Source organism: Myxocyprinus asiaticus, chromosome 42, assembly GCF_019703515.2.
Source record: "Myxocyprinus asiaticus isolate MX2 ecotype Aquarium Trade chromosome 42, UBuf_Myxa_2, whole genome shotgun sequence".
Lineage (NCBI taxonomy): Eukaryota > Metazoa > Chordata > Actinopteri > Cypriniformes > Catostomidae > Myxocyprinus > Myxocyprinus asiaticus.
In genome coordinates, this window is record NC_059385.1 from 2,286,962 (window position 1) to 2,300,245 (window position 13,284).

Here is a 13,284-nt window from a genome sequence, read left to right on the forward strand (position 1 = left end):
TAATTCTGCCTAATATACACTCTTTTAGGGTAACGTCACCTTTACGTGCACGGAATCCATTGATGTCCCAGTGACGTTTGCCAGTCCTGGAAGTTTCCTCGGTTTGCCGTGGACCGCCGGTGGAGAAAGCATGTCAGTCGGTCTGCAGTTCAGAACATGGAACAAAGTGGGTCTGCTGATGACCTTTGACCTCCAGCATGAAGCAGGAATGCTGTGGCTTTATCTGAGCGATGCGAGAGTACGAGTACAGATCCATAAGGCGGGACGAATCATGGCCGACGTCACAGCAGGTCGAACTCGAGCATTGCATTGTGTGAAACAGCATTTCATCCAGTGCTCTGTTTGTATACTGCAAACTTTGACTAATATGATTTGGGTATTGCATTCATAGAGAAAAAGGAACATACTGTTCATAGTGTACTTACCATATACTGCAAAAATAGTATGAGTAGTTGTCTAGTATGCCATTCTGAATGTACCCTAGACCCAAAATAATCTCACTTCTACTACATTCAGTGGCTATATATTATTTTAACTCTACCACAATGCTGGCTGTTTTTCCACAGGTGCCAGTTTAAATGACGGTCAGTGGCACTCGCTGGAACTAGTTGCCCGTCGAGGTCGTCTCGCAGTCACTGTGGACAAAACCGACAGCTCTACAGCACCCACTTCCTTCCCTGTCGTACCGGACAGTCAGTTATTCTTTGGAGGTAAGAGCAAGCTTTAGCCGTGCATTACCTCTCACTAACAACAGCAACACGCAGACTCAGAGTAATTTCCCTCTGCACAAGCCAAATCCTTCCTGTTAATCAATCCATCTTGTCGCTCAACACCCCTTCCGCTGAGGAAAGCACATTCATTTAGCTTTCAAGCTGTTTGGGAGCAGATCGACTCCCTGATCGCTCGCGGCTCCTGAAAGCGTGTTTTAATTGCCTTTAGCTCAGTAACTGGAGAGAGTCGAGGAATGCCATCTCGGCATGCACACTGGGGAGCCGTTAAAAGCGTAGCTGTAAGCGTGGGTCTCTTACGTCTGCAGTGTTTTTGCCCTGGGCCGCAGCAGAGCACGTATTGCATTGCAGTCAAAGAATATATCATGTATATAATGAGATTTTTAAATGTAATGGCTGAAATCTTGTGAGTGAGTGTGCTGTGAAATCGAGTTTAGTGTCAAATAGTAGGTTGCCCTTTGTGAGTTTGTTATGGTTTGACAGTGTGCAAATTGTACAATGACAATAAAGGTAATTTATAGGTGCAAACCTTGTTTTTTAGTGCCACTGGCACAGTTAGCCAAGTCAACAACAACAATAAAACCTTTACAACCCATTGTACTATGACATATATTCACTTTTTGAGTGAAAAAGGAAATTCAATGAGATAAAATGTAGGGCAGGACTTGATTTTATCCATTGGGAATTGATTGGATTGTGAAACATTTGTGTTACATACCAGAATAGTGGGGTTTTAAAAGTTAGAGGTCAATAAGGAAAGTGGTTTCAGAGGCAAAGCAAGTTATTACATAAGAGATAATGTCAGCTGGTCGCTGTCGCAATACTGTGGTGATCAGCGGAGGGGTCTTGTATCACCCTTAAAGGGATAGTTCACCCAAAAATGAAAATTCTCTCATCATTTATTCACCCTCATGCCATCCCAGATGTGTATGACTTTCTTTCTTCTACTGAACTCAAATGAAGATTTTTAGAAGAATATTTCAGCACTGTAGGTCCATACAATGCAAGTGACCAGAAATTTGAAGCTCCAAATATCACATAAAGGAAACATAAAAGTAATCCATAAAACTCCAGTGGTTTAATCCATGTCTTCTGAAGAGATATGATAGGTGTGGGTGAGAGACGGATCAATATGTAAGTCCTTTTTTACAATAAATTCTCCTCCATCAATCTCCACTTCAACTTTCACATTCTTCTTGTGTTTTTGGTGATTCATATTTTTATGAATATCGCCCCCTACTGGGGAAGAAAGTACGGTTGTCCCACAGTTCTGCCGTCATTTCCAGCACACCAAACAATTTTGCCCCTAATAAAGTTTTTTTTTTTTTTCAAATGTTAGTGTACTTGTTAACCAAGTGGACAAAAGTGTCAGTGAAGAGCATGAAACATGAAAAATCAAGCTGTAATTTTGACACATTGCGCAAAAAGTGTGAAAATATAATTTAATTGTGTGTATTAAGGAGATATAAAATGTTAGCTAAGAAATTAGACAAAAGAGTCAGTCATTTTATTTGAAAAACGTTAAAAATGTCATTTCCATCAGCATCATTTCCAGCACAGAATTCTATTAAGCAAAATACAGAATTTGAGATGTGCTGGAAATGATGCTGTGGTGGGAATTTTCATGACAAAAATTACATAAATCTTCTGTGATGCATGAACACACACTGTTGGACATCGCTAGTGGATGAATTAAAAAAATAGTGAGAGTGTTAAAAATATTGTAACGAGGGGCCTGGGTAGCTCAGCGAGTATTGATACTGACTACCACTCCTGGAGTCGTGAGTTTGAATCCAGGGTGTGCTGAGTGACTCCAGCCAGGTCTCCTAAGCAACCAAATTGGTCCGGTTGCTAGGGAGGGTAGAGTCACATGGGGAAACCTCCTCGTGGTTGCGATTAGTGGTTCTCGCAATCAATGGGGTGCGTGGTAAGTTGTGCGTGGATCGCGGAGAGTAGCATGAGCCTCCACATGCTGTGAGTCTCCGCGGTGTCATGCACAACGAGCCACATGATAAGATGCGCGGATTGACGGTCTCAGAAGTGGAGGCAACTGAGACTTGTCCTCCGCCACCTGGATTGAGGTGAGTAAACGTGCCACCACGAGGACCTACTAAGTAGTGGGAATTGGGCATTCCAAACTGGGAGAAAAAAAATAATAAAAAATATTGTAATGAGACTTTACTTTCTAGAAGTTGACAGTGCTGAAGAAACACCCATATACCGTCTGATGTACCATCTGATACTGTTGCTAATGGAAAGCGCTCAATATTTAGCGCCTGGTGAAAGTCAGAATGCTGTATTTGAACTTTATTGATACTAAAACACTCTTTGAACTGTTAAAACTGTTAAAACAATAAAAATTTGCAGCTTGTATCCTGACTGGTCACTGTTTTTATCTGCAGGATGCCCAGACACGGAACACAGCACCGTCTGCAGAAACCCGTTTAATGTTTTCCAGGGATGTATGCGACTCATCCGAACTGACAACAGTTTAGTGGATCTAATCAAAGTGCAACAGATGTTGTTTGGAAACTTTAGCGATCTTCAGATGGACATGTGTGGGATAGTCGACAGGTAAACACACTTCCTGTCAATTATGCTTTTTTGTGATCTTGCAAAATGTTCAACTTTTCATTTTTTCCTTAAATGAAGTAGATCTACAGCTTGATTATGTAAATATAGAGATTAGTCAGAGAAATGGTGCTGAATACTGATTCGCTGAGAGAGAGAGAGAGAGACACAACACTGATTCAGCTTCAGGCATGAAGTTCCTTCATTTAAATAATTATCTGTTTGATCAGTCGAAGCCGATAGCTTCATGGTGGTTTGTTCTAAATGCAGCTTTTAGTGTTGCTCACAGTTTAGAAACATAATTTCCCTGTGTGTGTTCAGAATACCATATCACAGACTGGTTTTGCAGTTTGCAGCACTGGTTGACAAATGGACTCTTTTTAATCAGACCGTGACTTATTTAGCAGCGTAACATCCTGGTTACTTTCGTAACCTCCATTCCCTGATGGAGGGAATGAGACGTTGTGTCGATGTAGTGACACTAGGGGTCACCCTTGGGAGCCCCAAACACCTCTGATTTTGAAAAAAAGGCCAATGGGAATTGGCGAGTGGAATTTGCATGCCACTTCCTCGGACATACGGGTATAAAAGGAGCTGGCTCACAACCATTCATTCAGGTTTTGTGCTGAGGAGCCGAGACAAAGTCCCGGCCATTTCAGCAGGTAGTTCAGTATTGTGGCAAGAGGGACACAATGTCTCGTTCCCTCCATCAGGGAACGGAGGTTACGAAAGTAACCAGGACATTCCCTATCTGTCACTCACTCGACATTGTGTCGATGTAGTGACACAAGGGGTCCCTATACGAAACGCCACAATAAGCTGAACTGTGTTACGTAGACTGGCGGTGCGAGACGGGCAGACCACTGTGTGCCTCGTAGCCAGCGCACCAGGCTGTCACGTAACCTCCCCCAACGCTCTTATGAGTGTCGAATGGTCCTTCGGGAACAAGTCAACTGCCCAATAAATAGGGACAGTCTAGCCCAGCCGTGGCCTCTTTATTTATTTATTTATTTTTTTTTTTCAAAAAGAGTGGAATTTGTTAACCGACTGGGGGCCATAAATGTCTACGTCGGGGGGGAGGGGTGTCACTCCCAAGGGGAAGACACCACGGAGGGGGGGGGGGTATTTTGAGTGGAAATACATCACATGGTCTTACCGAGTCTTGTCGGAAGTATGTAGTAATGGAGTGGTGTGGTGTAGTGGACCAGAACTTACCTGCTCGTACCTGACAATACACGGGACGAAACCAGCTCAACCCGGAGATTGTAGAACCTTGTAAAGGTGTTGAGTGTTGCCCAGCCTGCTGCTCAGCAGATGTCTGCCAAATAGGCGCCACTGGTCAGGGCCCAGGAGGCAACTACACTCCTAGTAGAGTGGGCTCGTAACCCCAAGGGGGGGGGCATGTCCTGAGCGTGATATGCCATCACGATGGCATCAATGACCCAGTGGGCAATCCTCTATTTGGAGACAGTGCTTCCTTTCCGGACCGAACTCCAGGCACGATTCGCTGACAGAGAACGCCTGCAGGTCCCCTACCCTCTTGATAGAAATGAGCGCAGTCAGGAGGGCAGTCTTCAAAGAGAGTGCCTTAAGCTCAACTGACTCCTGGGGCTCAAAGGGAGCTCCCCGTAGACCCCGAAGGACTACAGAGAAGTCCGACGAGGGGATGAGGTGCGGTCTGGAGGGATTCAACCTCCTAGTGCCTCTTAGGAACCTGATAATCAAGTCGTGCTTCCCCAAATACTTACCATCCACTGCATCGTGATGTGCCGAAATGGCGGCTACATACACCTTCAAGGTGCTGAAGCGGTCTCATATGCATCAACCTGAGCGGTGTGGCCACTGCTGTGGATGCCATATGCCCCAGGAGCCTCTGAAAAAGTTTCTGTGGAACTGCTGTCCTCCGTCTGAACGCCTTCAGACAGTTCAGCACCGACTGTGCGCACTTGTACGTGAGGCATGCCGACATCGAGATTGAGTCCAACTCCAAGCCGAGAAAAGTGATGCTCTGAACCGGGGTGAGCTTGTTCTTTTCCCAATTGACCCGAAGCCCCAGGTCCCTGTGCGCACACAACACATCCCAAGAGTGAGCTAGGATTAGCCAGTCGTCGAGATAGTTGAGGATGCGGACGCCAACTTCCCTTAGCGGGGCAAGGGCTGCCTCTGCCACCTTCGTGAAGACGTGAGGGGACAACGACAGGCCAAAGGGGAGGACCTTGTACTGGTATGCCTGGCCTTTGAAAGCAAACCACAGGAAGGGTCTATGTTGAGGTAAAACCATGACGTGGAAGTACACGTCCTTCAGGTCTACTGCTGCAAACCAATCTTGATGCCGGACACTCACTAGAATGCGTTTTTGCATCAGCATCTTGAACGGGAGTCTGTGCAAAGCCCGATTCAGTACTCACAGGTCCAAGATTGGTCGCAACCCACCGTCTCTCTTCAGTATGATGAAGTAGGGGCTGTAAAACCCCTTCTTCATCTCGGCCGGAGGGACAGGCTCTATAGCACCCTTCCGTAGAAGGGTAGCGATCTCTGCACGCAAGGTAGCGGCGTTCTCGCCCTTCACCGAGGTGAAGCGGACGCCGCTGATCCTGGGCAGGTGCTTGGCGAACTGAATCGTGTAGCCGAGTCGGACGGTCAGGGTCAGCCATCACGACGGGTCGGGAAGCACAAGCCACGCGTCCAAGCTCCGGGTGAGAGGGACCAAGGGGACAATCTCGTCGGATATACCGGTGGGTGGGGCCTCGTGGCGGGGTGGAGCCTGAGTCTCCACATTGAGAGGGCTCAAGCTCCGTGGCCGTGCTGAGTCCAGGGACATCGAAGCACTTACCTGGCTCCTGATACCCACCATAGGATCGCTCGGGGAGGGGGGAGGAAGAATATCGTCCAGCAGTCCATTGGAACCAACCTGGTGTGGGTGTGTTTGTGCCACAGCTGGGCGCGCAGGGGCAGAGGGGCTGCCCCTGGAGCGCCATACCTGCCATAAAGGAACGGTGGCCGGTGGTCGTGATAACGACGGCCGTGAGCACCGGATATATGACCCAGGGAATGTAGAAACCACTCCTTTTCCTTTGGGCATGCGGCGAATCAACGAAAAGGCAAAAGATTCTCCTCCCAGCTCTCCACCGGGGGATGGAGTGGTCTGCTTACCATCTCTAGGCCTGCAGCAGGTCTCCATGTGCCTGGGTTGCCCGTCTCAGGGGCGCTCGAAGCCTTCCTTGGGTGTTGGTGGCCGGCCGTGAGACGGGTGGCGTCTGCTTCCTGCAGGTGGCTCCACGCCAGGGGCGGGCTGCGGCGGAGTCGGTGTTGTTGCGGCAGGAGGACGCCCTTGGCGACGAGCAGATGAGGTGTGAGGTCTTGAACCGCGCTGATGCAGGATGTGCTGAATAGCCTCTGTCTGCTGTTTCACTGCCGAGAACTGCTGGGCAAAGTCCAGTCCATTAAATTATTATTATTAATAATAATAATAATATATATATATATATATATATATATATATATATTATTATTATTATTATTATTATTATTAATAATAATAACAATAATATATTATATTATATGTTATTATTAATAATAATAATAATATTTATATATATATATATATATATATATATATATATATATATATATATATATATATATATATAAAATTATTATTATTATTATTATTATTTTATTTTTATTTTTTTTCAAAAATTAGTGTACTTGTTAACCAAGTGGACAAAAGTGTCAGTGAAGAGCATGCATGAGATGAAATATGAGACAAAACTAAGAAAAATCAAAGTGAAAATCACTTGTGAGCAGAAGATTTTTATCCGGCATCATTTCCAATCAAGCTGTAATTTTGTCAAATATTACTTCTTTGTGTGTATTTAGGATACATCAGATGTTAGCTATGAAATTATCCTTAGCAAAACAAAAAGAGTCGTCATTTTATTTCAAAAACGTTAAAAATTTCATTTCCATCAGCATCATTTATTTTATTCTATTATTAGAAGTGACAATGTGGTGGGAGTTTTCACTACATAAACTACATAATTCTGTTGGATGCATGTACATACACTGTTGGACATTGTTAGTAGATAAATTAAATAAACTGGTGAGAGTGTGAAAAGTCTTTTAAAATGATAGTTCACCCAAAAATGAAAATTCTCTCATCATTTACTCACCCTCATGCCATCCCAGATGTGTGTGACTTACTTTCTTCTGGAGAACACAAATGAAGATTTTTAGAAGAATATTTCAGCTCTGTAGGTCCATACAATGCAAGTGAATGGTGACCAGAACTTTGTATGTCCAAAAATCACAAAGGAAACATGAAAGTATGACTCATAAGACTCCAGTGGTTTAATCCATGTCTTCAGAAGTTATGTTATAGGTATGGGTGAGACACAGAACAATATTTAAGTCCGTTTTTTTGCTATAAATCTCCACTTTCACTTTCAGACGTGAAAGTGAAGCTAAACAGGCATCACTTGTGACTTTCAGATGTAAATGTAAAGATATTCTTCTAAAAATAATGTGTTTGTGTTTTGATGAAGAGAGAAAGTCATACACATCTGGGATGGCATGAGGGCGAGTAAATGATGAGAGAATTTTCACTTTTGGGTGAACAACAAAAGTTAACAAAACTTTACTTTCTAGAAATGAGCAGATTTAAAAGGGAGTGAACAATGTTTAACATATATATTATCATACTTCTTTTTGAAACTACTGTCTTGTTGTTTCATACTCTACTTTTAACATTATTATTTTTTTAAACAGTATGCAGTAAGATAGTATTGCGAAAACCCAATCTTCTTCTTTTATTCTCATGTCAGAAAGTGTTTGGTTCATCTAGTTTGATGGTGAAATGGGTCTATTTTTATTTCAAATCTCCTCAAGGTGCTGTTTTTTTTTTTGTTTTTTTTGTGACAATACAATTTATTTCTTCTGTGCTTTGATAAAAGCTAAATGGACTGCCTTGACTGAGCAATTCAAATTGAGAGGGAACCTGTGGCAGACGAACTTCTTTCTCAAGTGAAATTTGGAGTGAATGTAGTTTTCTGAAAGTACCATTTGTGACAGTCGATGCAGATGTAGATTTGATGCCTCGAGGTGCTCGTTTAATTCTGAAAGGATTGTTTTTTCCATCTCACTGTTGTCTGTCGCTTTGTTCTGCACTTAGAACAGTTCTGGAATTTGTTTGTGTTTGTTGAATTTTTTTTTGTTTTATCGTCTTTTACATGTATGCATTAACATTCAGCATCGGGGAAGCTATTTTGAAACTGCATAAGGAATTGATCACTGGTTATGTTCAAAATGGCATAGTACTGCACTACACTTACTATTTCTGCAGTATAATGTATAGTATGTATATACTGTTTTGAGTATGCAACTTTTCTGTTTGCATTGAATACACAGATGACTGCATTTTTGAAAATAATTTCACTTATAATTATTTATGTTTCAAAGAAAATTGGATTAAAAATGCAATGAAAGTCATGTCACTCGCTGAATTGGGAACTGTTCAGACCGAATGTGTTCTTGAGCTAAAAAAAGCTAAAGGCACAACGAACAGAACAGAACGCAGGTGCATCGAGATGCGTTTTTAAAAGTTGAAGTTCTTTTTAACTTGACACGGTATCTAAAAACTCAGCGCTCCTGTGTGATACGCTGAAAAAACAAGCAAGACGTGGTGCAACGGTCAAAGAGGTCGATTTAGCACAGTCTAGTAGTGTAAAAACATGGTGCTCCTGTGCAAGATGCTGAAAAAACAGCAAGTCGCTGCTCAATGGTCAAAGACATCAAAGACGCCAAACACATTCGGTGTGAACGACCCCTTAAACATGCAACATGAGTTCATGTAGAGGGCCTGGGTAGCTCAGCGAGTATTGACGCCGACTATCACCCCAGGAGTCGTGAGTTCAAATCCAGGGTGTGCTGAGTGACTCCAGCCAGGTCTCCTAAGCAACCAAATTGGCCCGGTTGCTAGGGAGGGTAGAGTCACATGGGGCAACCTCCTCGTGGTCACGTTTAGTGGTTCTTGCTCTCAATGGGGCGTGTGGTAAGTTGTGCGTGGATCGCGGAGAGTAGCATGAGCATCCACATGCTGTGAGTCTCTGCGGTGTCATGCACAACGAGTCACATGATAAGATGCACGGATTGACGGTCTCAGAAGCGGAGGCAACTGAGACTGTCCTCCGCCACCCGGATTGAGGTGAGTAACCACGCCACCACGAGGACCCAATGCATGTTTACATAAGAAAACAATGGAAAACAGCGCTGATGGACCCAAAATGATTTCGGTGTGAACGGTCCCTGCAATGTGCAACATGAAGCAACCCGTATGATGTTTAAAACATTTTTCATTGCATGTGTTTTTTGCACATTGGTCCGGTTGCTAGGGAGGGTAGAGTCACATGGAGTAACCTCCTCGTGGTCGCTATAATGTGGTTTGTTCTCGGTGGGGCGCGTGGTGAGTTGAGCGTGGTTGCCGCGGTGGATGGCGTGAAGCCTCCACACACGTTATGTCTCCGTGGCAACGCGCTCAACAAGCCACGTGATAAGATGTGTGGGTTGACGGTCTCAGACGCGGAGGCAACTGGGATTCGTCCTCCGCCACCCGGACTGAGGCGAATCACTACGCCACCACGAGGACTTAAAAAAGCGCATTGGGAATTGGGCATTCCAAATTGGTTGAAGTTCTTTGACACGGCATCTAAAAATGCAACACTCCTATGTGAGATGAAAAACTGAGAGACGCTGTGCAATGTTAAAAAAACCTCTAGCGCATGTTTACATACTGTAGACAAACATTTGAAAAACAATGCTAGTTTAGCATTTAGTGTGAACAGCCCCTTAACAAGCAACCTGAGGTCATGCAACTACAATGTAGCGAACATTATTGCATGCATTTTATTTCACATACTGATTTTCCTTTCTAACAGCAATTGTTTGAGTTTTTCCTATTTTTAAATAACTTGCCAAGCCAAAGGCTCACCTCCTGAGGTTGTTTTTGTGTGTAAGAGCGATTCTAAAGTGAGGGGTTGTCAGAACAGTGTCATGCAGTGTCCATTTTGACTAAAGCGCTGAGTGTGTGTTATTGTAAAAGTGAATAATGGACAGAATAACGAGAGATTTTCTGCATCGTCAACACTTTCACTGAGTCTCCCACACCTGTGGACTCGCATTTCGCATTATGGGTGCAGTAATTCAGCTTTTATTGTGCTTTGTGAAGAAAATGATGCATGAATCATAGATGACTTCTTGGCCAATTCACTCTCTTCCAATCAAACTGTATGCCTGTGTCACCAATACATTTTTTTATTTATTCACTTTGTGTAAAGATGATTGGCAAATTTCGAGTCACCCTTGATGTTGCTAAATTCTGTCTGTCCTAATTTCCTGTGGTTGACCTCTGACCCCCAGACTGTAGGTTCGATTCTGTCTCATGTCAGGTTCCCTCTCGTAGAGATGCACGTTTTGTCTCGCTCCTCATCTCCACGTGTCTGTCTGGATACGACTTGAGCTCGCGGCCACCATCATTTGTCACCTCTCAGTGATTAGGGTCACGTGAAGGGCAGCGTGGGTCACACGTGTCTCGACGCTGTCAAGCTGCCGCTCAGAGCCGCTGTTGTGTTTTGTTCTGCGAGCGGATATTTGCTCTCTCTGCTTGAACAGATTTATTTTCTACTCCATCATGCAGCGGGGAGAAACAGTTTTTTCAGAGATTTTAGTGGTGTTTACTAAGTCAAGCATCACTGTTACTGTGGCTCATATTTAGGGTTAGTGATTTGAACAAACCTCAAACAATAAGTATTAAATGTTAGTGTGTAAGTCGTCCTGCAGCGTGTTCCAGACATGAATGATCCCTTAAATCGTGTGTGTTGTTGAGGTGAGGTGAGCTGTTACTTTACTAAGAGATCACACTTTAAATAAGGTGAAAAAGTCCCATAGACTTACATTGGAGTATGGACCCGAAGCATACAGTATGTAGAGTAATTTTGCTTTGCCTTTTCTTTTGTCTTGCTGCTGCTTTTTTTCTTTTGTTATTTTTTTGCTCTGCTTTGCTCTTTTTTTCTTTTTTTTTTTTTTTTTTTTACTTAGTGTTTTATTTTTCTTTGTTTTTGTTTTGTTATGTCTTAGTGTTTTCATTTGCTTTGGTTTGCTTAGTTGTTTTTGTTTTTTTACTTTGTTTTGTATTGCTTTTTGTTGTGCCTTGTTTTGTTGTGTTTTGATTTGCTTTGCTTCAGTTTGTTTTTGTTTTTGTATTGTTTTTTGGGGGGGGAGGGGGGGTGCTTTGCTTTTTGTTTGTTTTGTATTGTTTTTTTAGTCGTTTTTTGCTTAGCTTTTTTCCCTTTGTTTTGTATTGCTTTTTTGTTTTTGTTTTGCTATGCTTTTTTATTTACTTTGCATAGTGTTTTGTTTTTCTTTGTTTAGATTTTTTGTTGTGCTTTGTTTTTGTTGTGTTTTTATTTGCTTTGCTTCGGGCTGTTTTGCTTTGATTTGTTTTGCTTTGTTTTGGTTTTTGCTTTGTTTTGGTTTGTTTTGTATTTTTGTGTGTGTGTTTTGTTTTGCTTTGCGTTTTGTTTAGCTTTGTTTATTTTTATTTTTGTTGTGCTTTGTTTTGTTTCGTTGTGTTTTGTTTTGCTTTTGATTTTCTTTGCTTCATTTTTTTTATTTTTTTATTTTTTTTTTTTTGCTTTTTTATGTTTTGATTTGCTTTGATTTGCTTTATTTAATTTATTTATTTATTTATTTTTTTTTAGCTGTTTGAAGGCAGTTAGTTGTGTCTTTTACATGCAGAGATAAAAGTGAGGTATCACTTTCCATGTCAACCCAAATTTATCAACTGAGACCTAATTTCATCAGTTCAGAAACTATATTCTGATGAAGTAGCCTAAGTAGTATGCTGGCATTCAGTTCTGAACATAACCCACAACTTTCCCTAAAAGTACAACAAGGTTACCAAATGACTCAAAGCAACCGCTTAGAGCAACATCCATCACAAACAGCCACCACTTTCTCTCTGTAGCTTTGTTAAGCGAAGCCTTTCTTTCTAGTTACAATGTCTGCAATTCCCAGCCTCTCCAGCTCTCCTGGGAATCCCAGTAGATTCATGCTCAGATATCAAATCTGCACTTTGCAGACATCTTTCACCAAATCTCCATTTGTGGTCAGAATGAAAGTCGATCAGAATCCATCCAAATGCTCCTCTTTCTTCCCGGGTCTCAAAACCACAGCTGCACTTTATTTGGTGGTACAGATTCCCTCTCGGGCTCCGGTTTCTCGCTTTGTGTCTTTACAATCTGAATCGGATCAAGTGTGCCTTTCAATTTACCCGGCTTTAAATGGTTGCAAGGACACCTTGCAAATATGAATCCAAACTTTTTGGCTCAAATAAGCCAAGCACATACTAAGTGCTGTGTCCAATTGTTGGCTCGGACTCCATCAGCGCTATTCAGGTCCGTCACAGGGGTGCAGAACAGAACCACAGCGGTCGGCTTCACACAGGGCCGCGGCGCTGTCGGATTTCTTTGTTCTGTTGTAATCCGGCACCGCGAGTAATGATCCGACTTCACACACTGACTCACACAGAGACGGACTGAGATACATGCAGAATGGATAAATGAGACCAAGATGTGCCAAACACATCAAAGTTTGCGTTTGATCTAATAAAATAATCCTGACTGACGTTACAGAAATTGTACACAAAGCAGTGGGGGTCAAGACTGAGGCCATTATAAATTATAACATTCATAATTGAGTTTTTCATGACCATTTTCCACCACATTCTGATCCTTAGAATTAAATAGGCTGTTTTGCTGTACCTTTAAGACTTTACAACTATAATTCTGATTGGTTAAGCTCTTCGCATGTGAAATGAGTAGCCACGTTCCTGTCAGTTGTCTGATTTCTGAATAGATGTTGGTATGGAAATGTGGGCAGTCATATGTTAATGAACTCATGATGAGTGATTTTAGTTTCCATAAATATTCTA

At 42.6% G+C, this 13,284-nt stretch overlaps 1 protein-coding gene across 2 annotated transcripts in view; it reads left to right on the top strand.

The window, feature by feature from the left end:
* The window catches only part of LOC127433061 (contactin-associated protein-like 5), a 136,372-nt gene that overhangs the window by 68,355 nt on the left and 54,733 nt on the right, over window positions 1-13,284 (top strand). For both annotated transcript variants that reach the window (XM_051684698.1, XM_051684699.1), the window contains 3 exons: window positions 29-290; window positions 567-710; window positions 3,131-3,302. In XM_051684698.1, coding sequence (XP_051540658.1) covers window positions 29-290; window positions 567-710; window positions 3,131-3,302 — 578 coding nt within the window. The remainder of the gene's footprint in view (window positions 1-28; window positions 291-566; window positions 711-3,130; window positions 3,303-13,284) is intronic.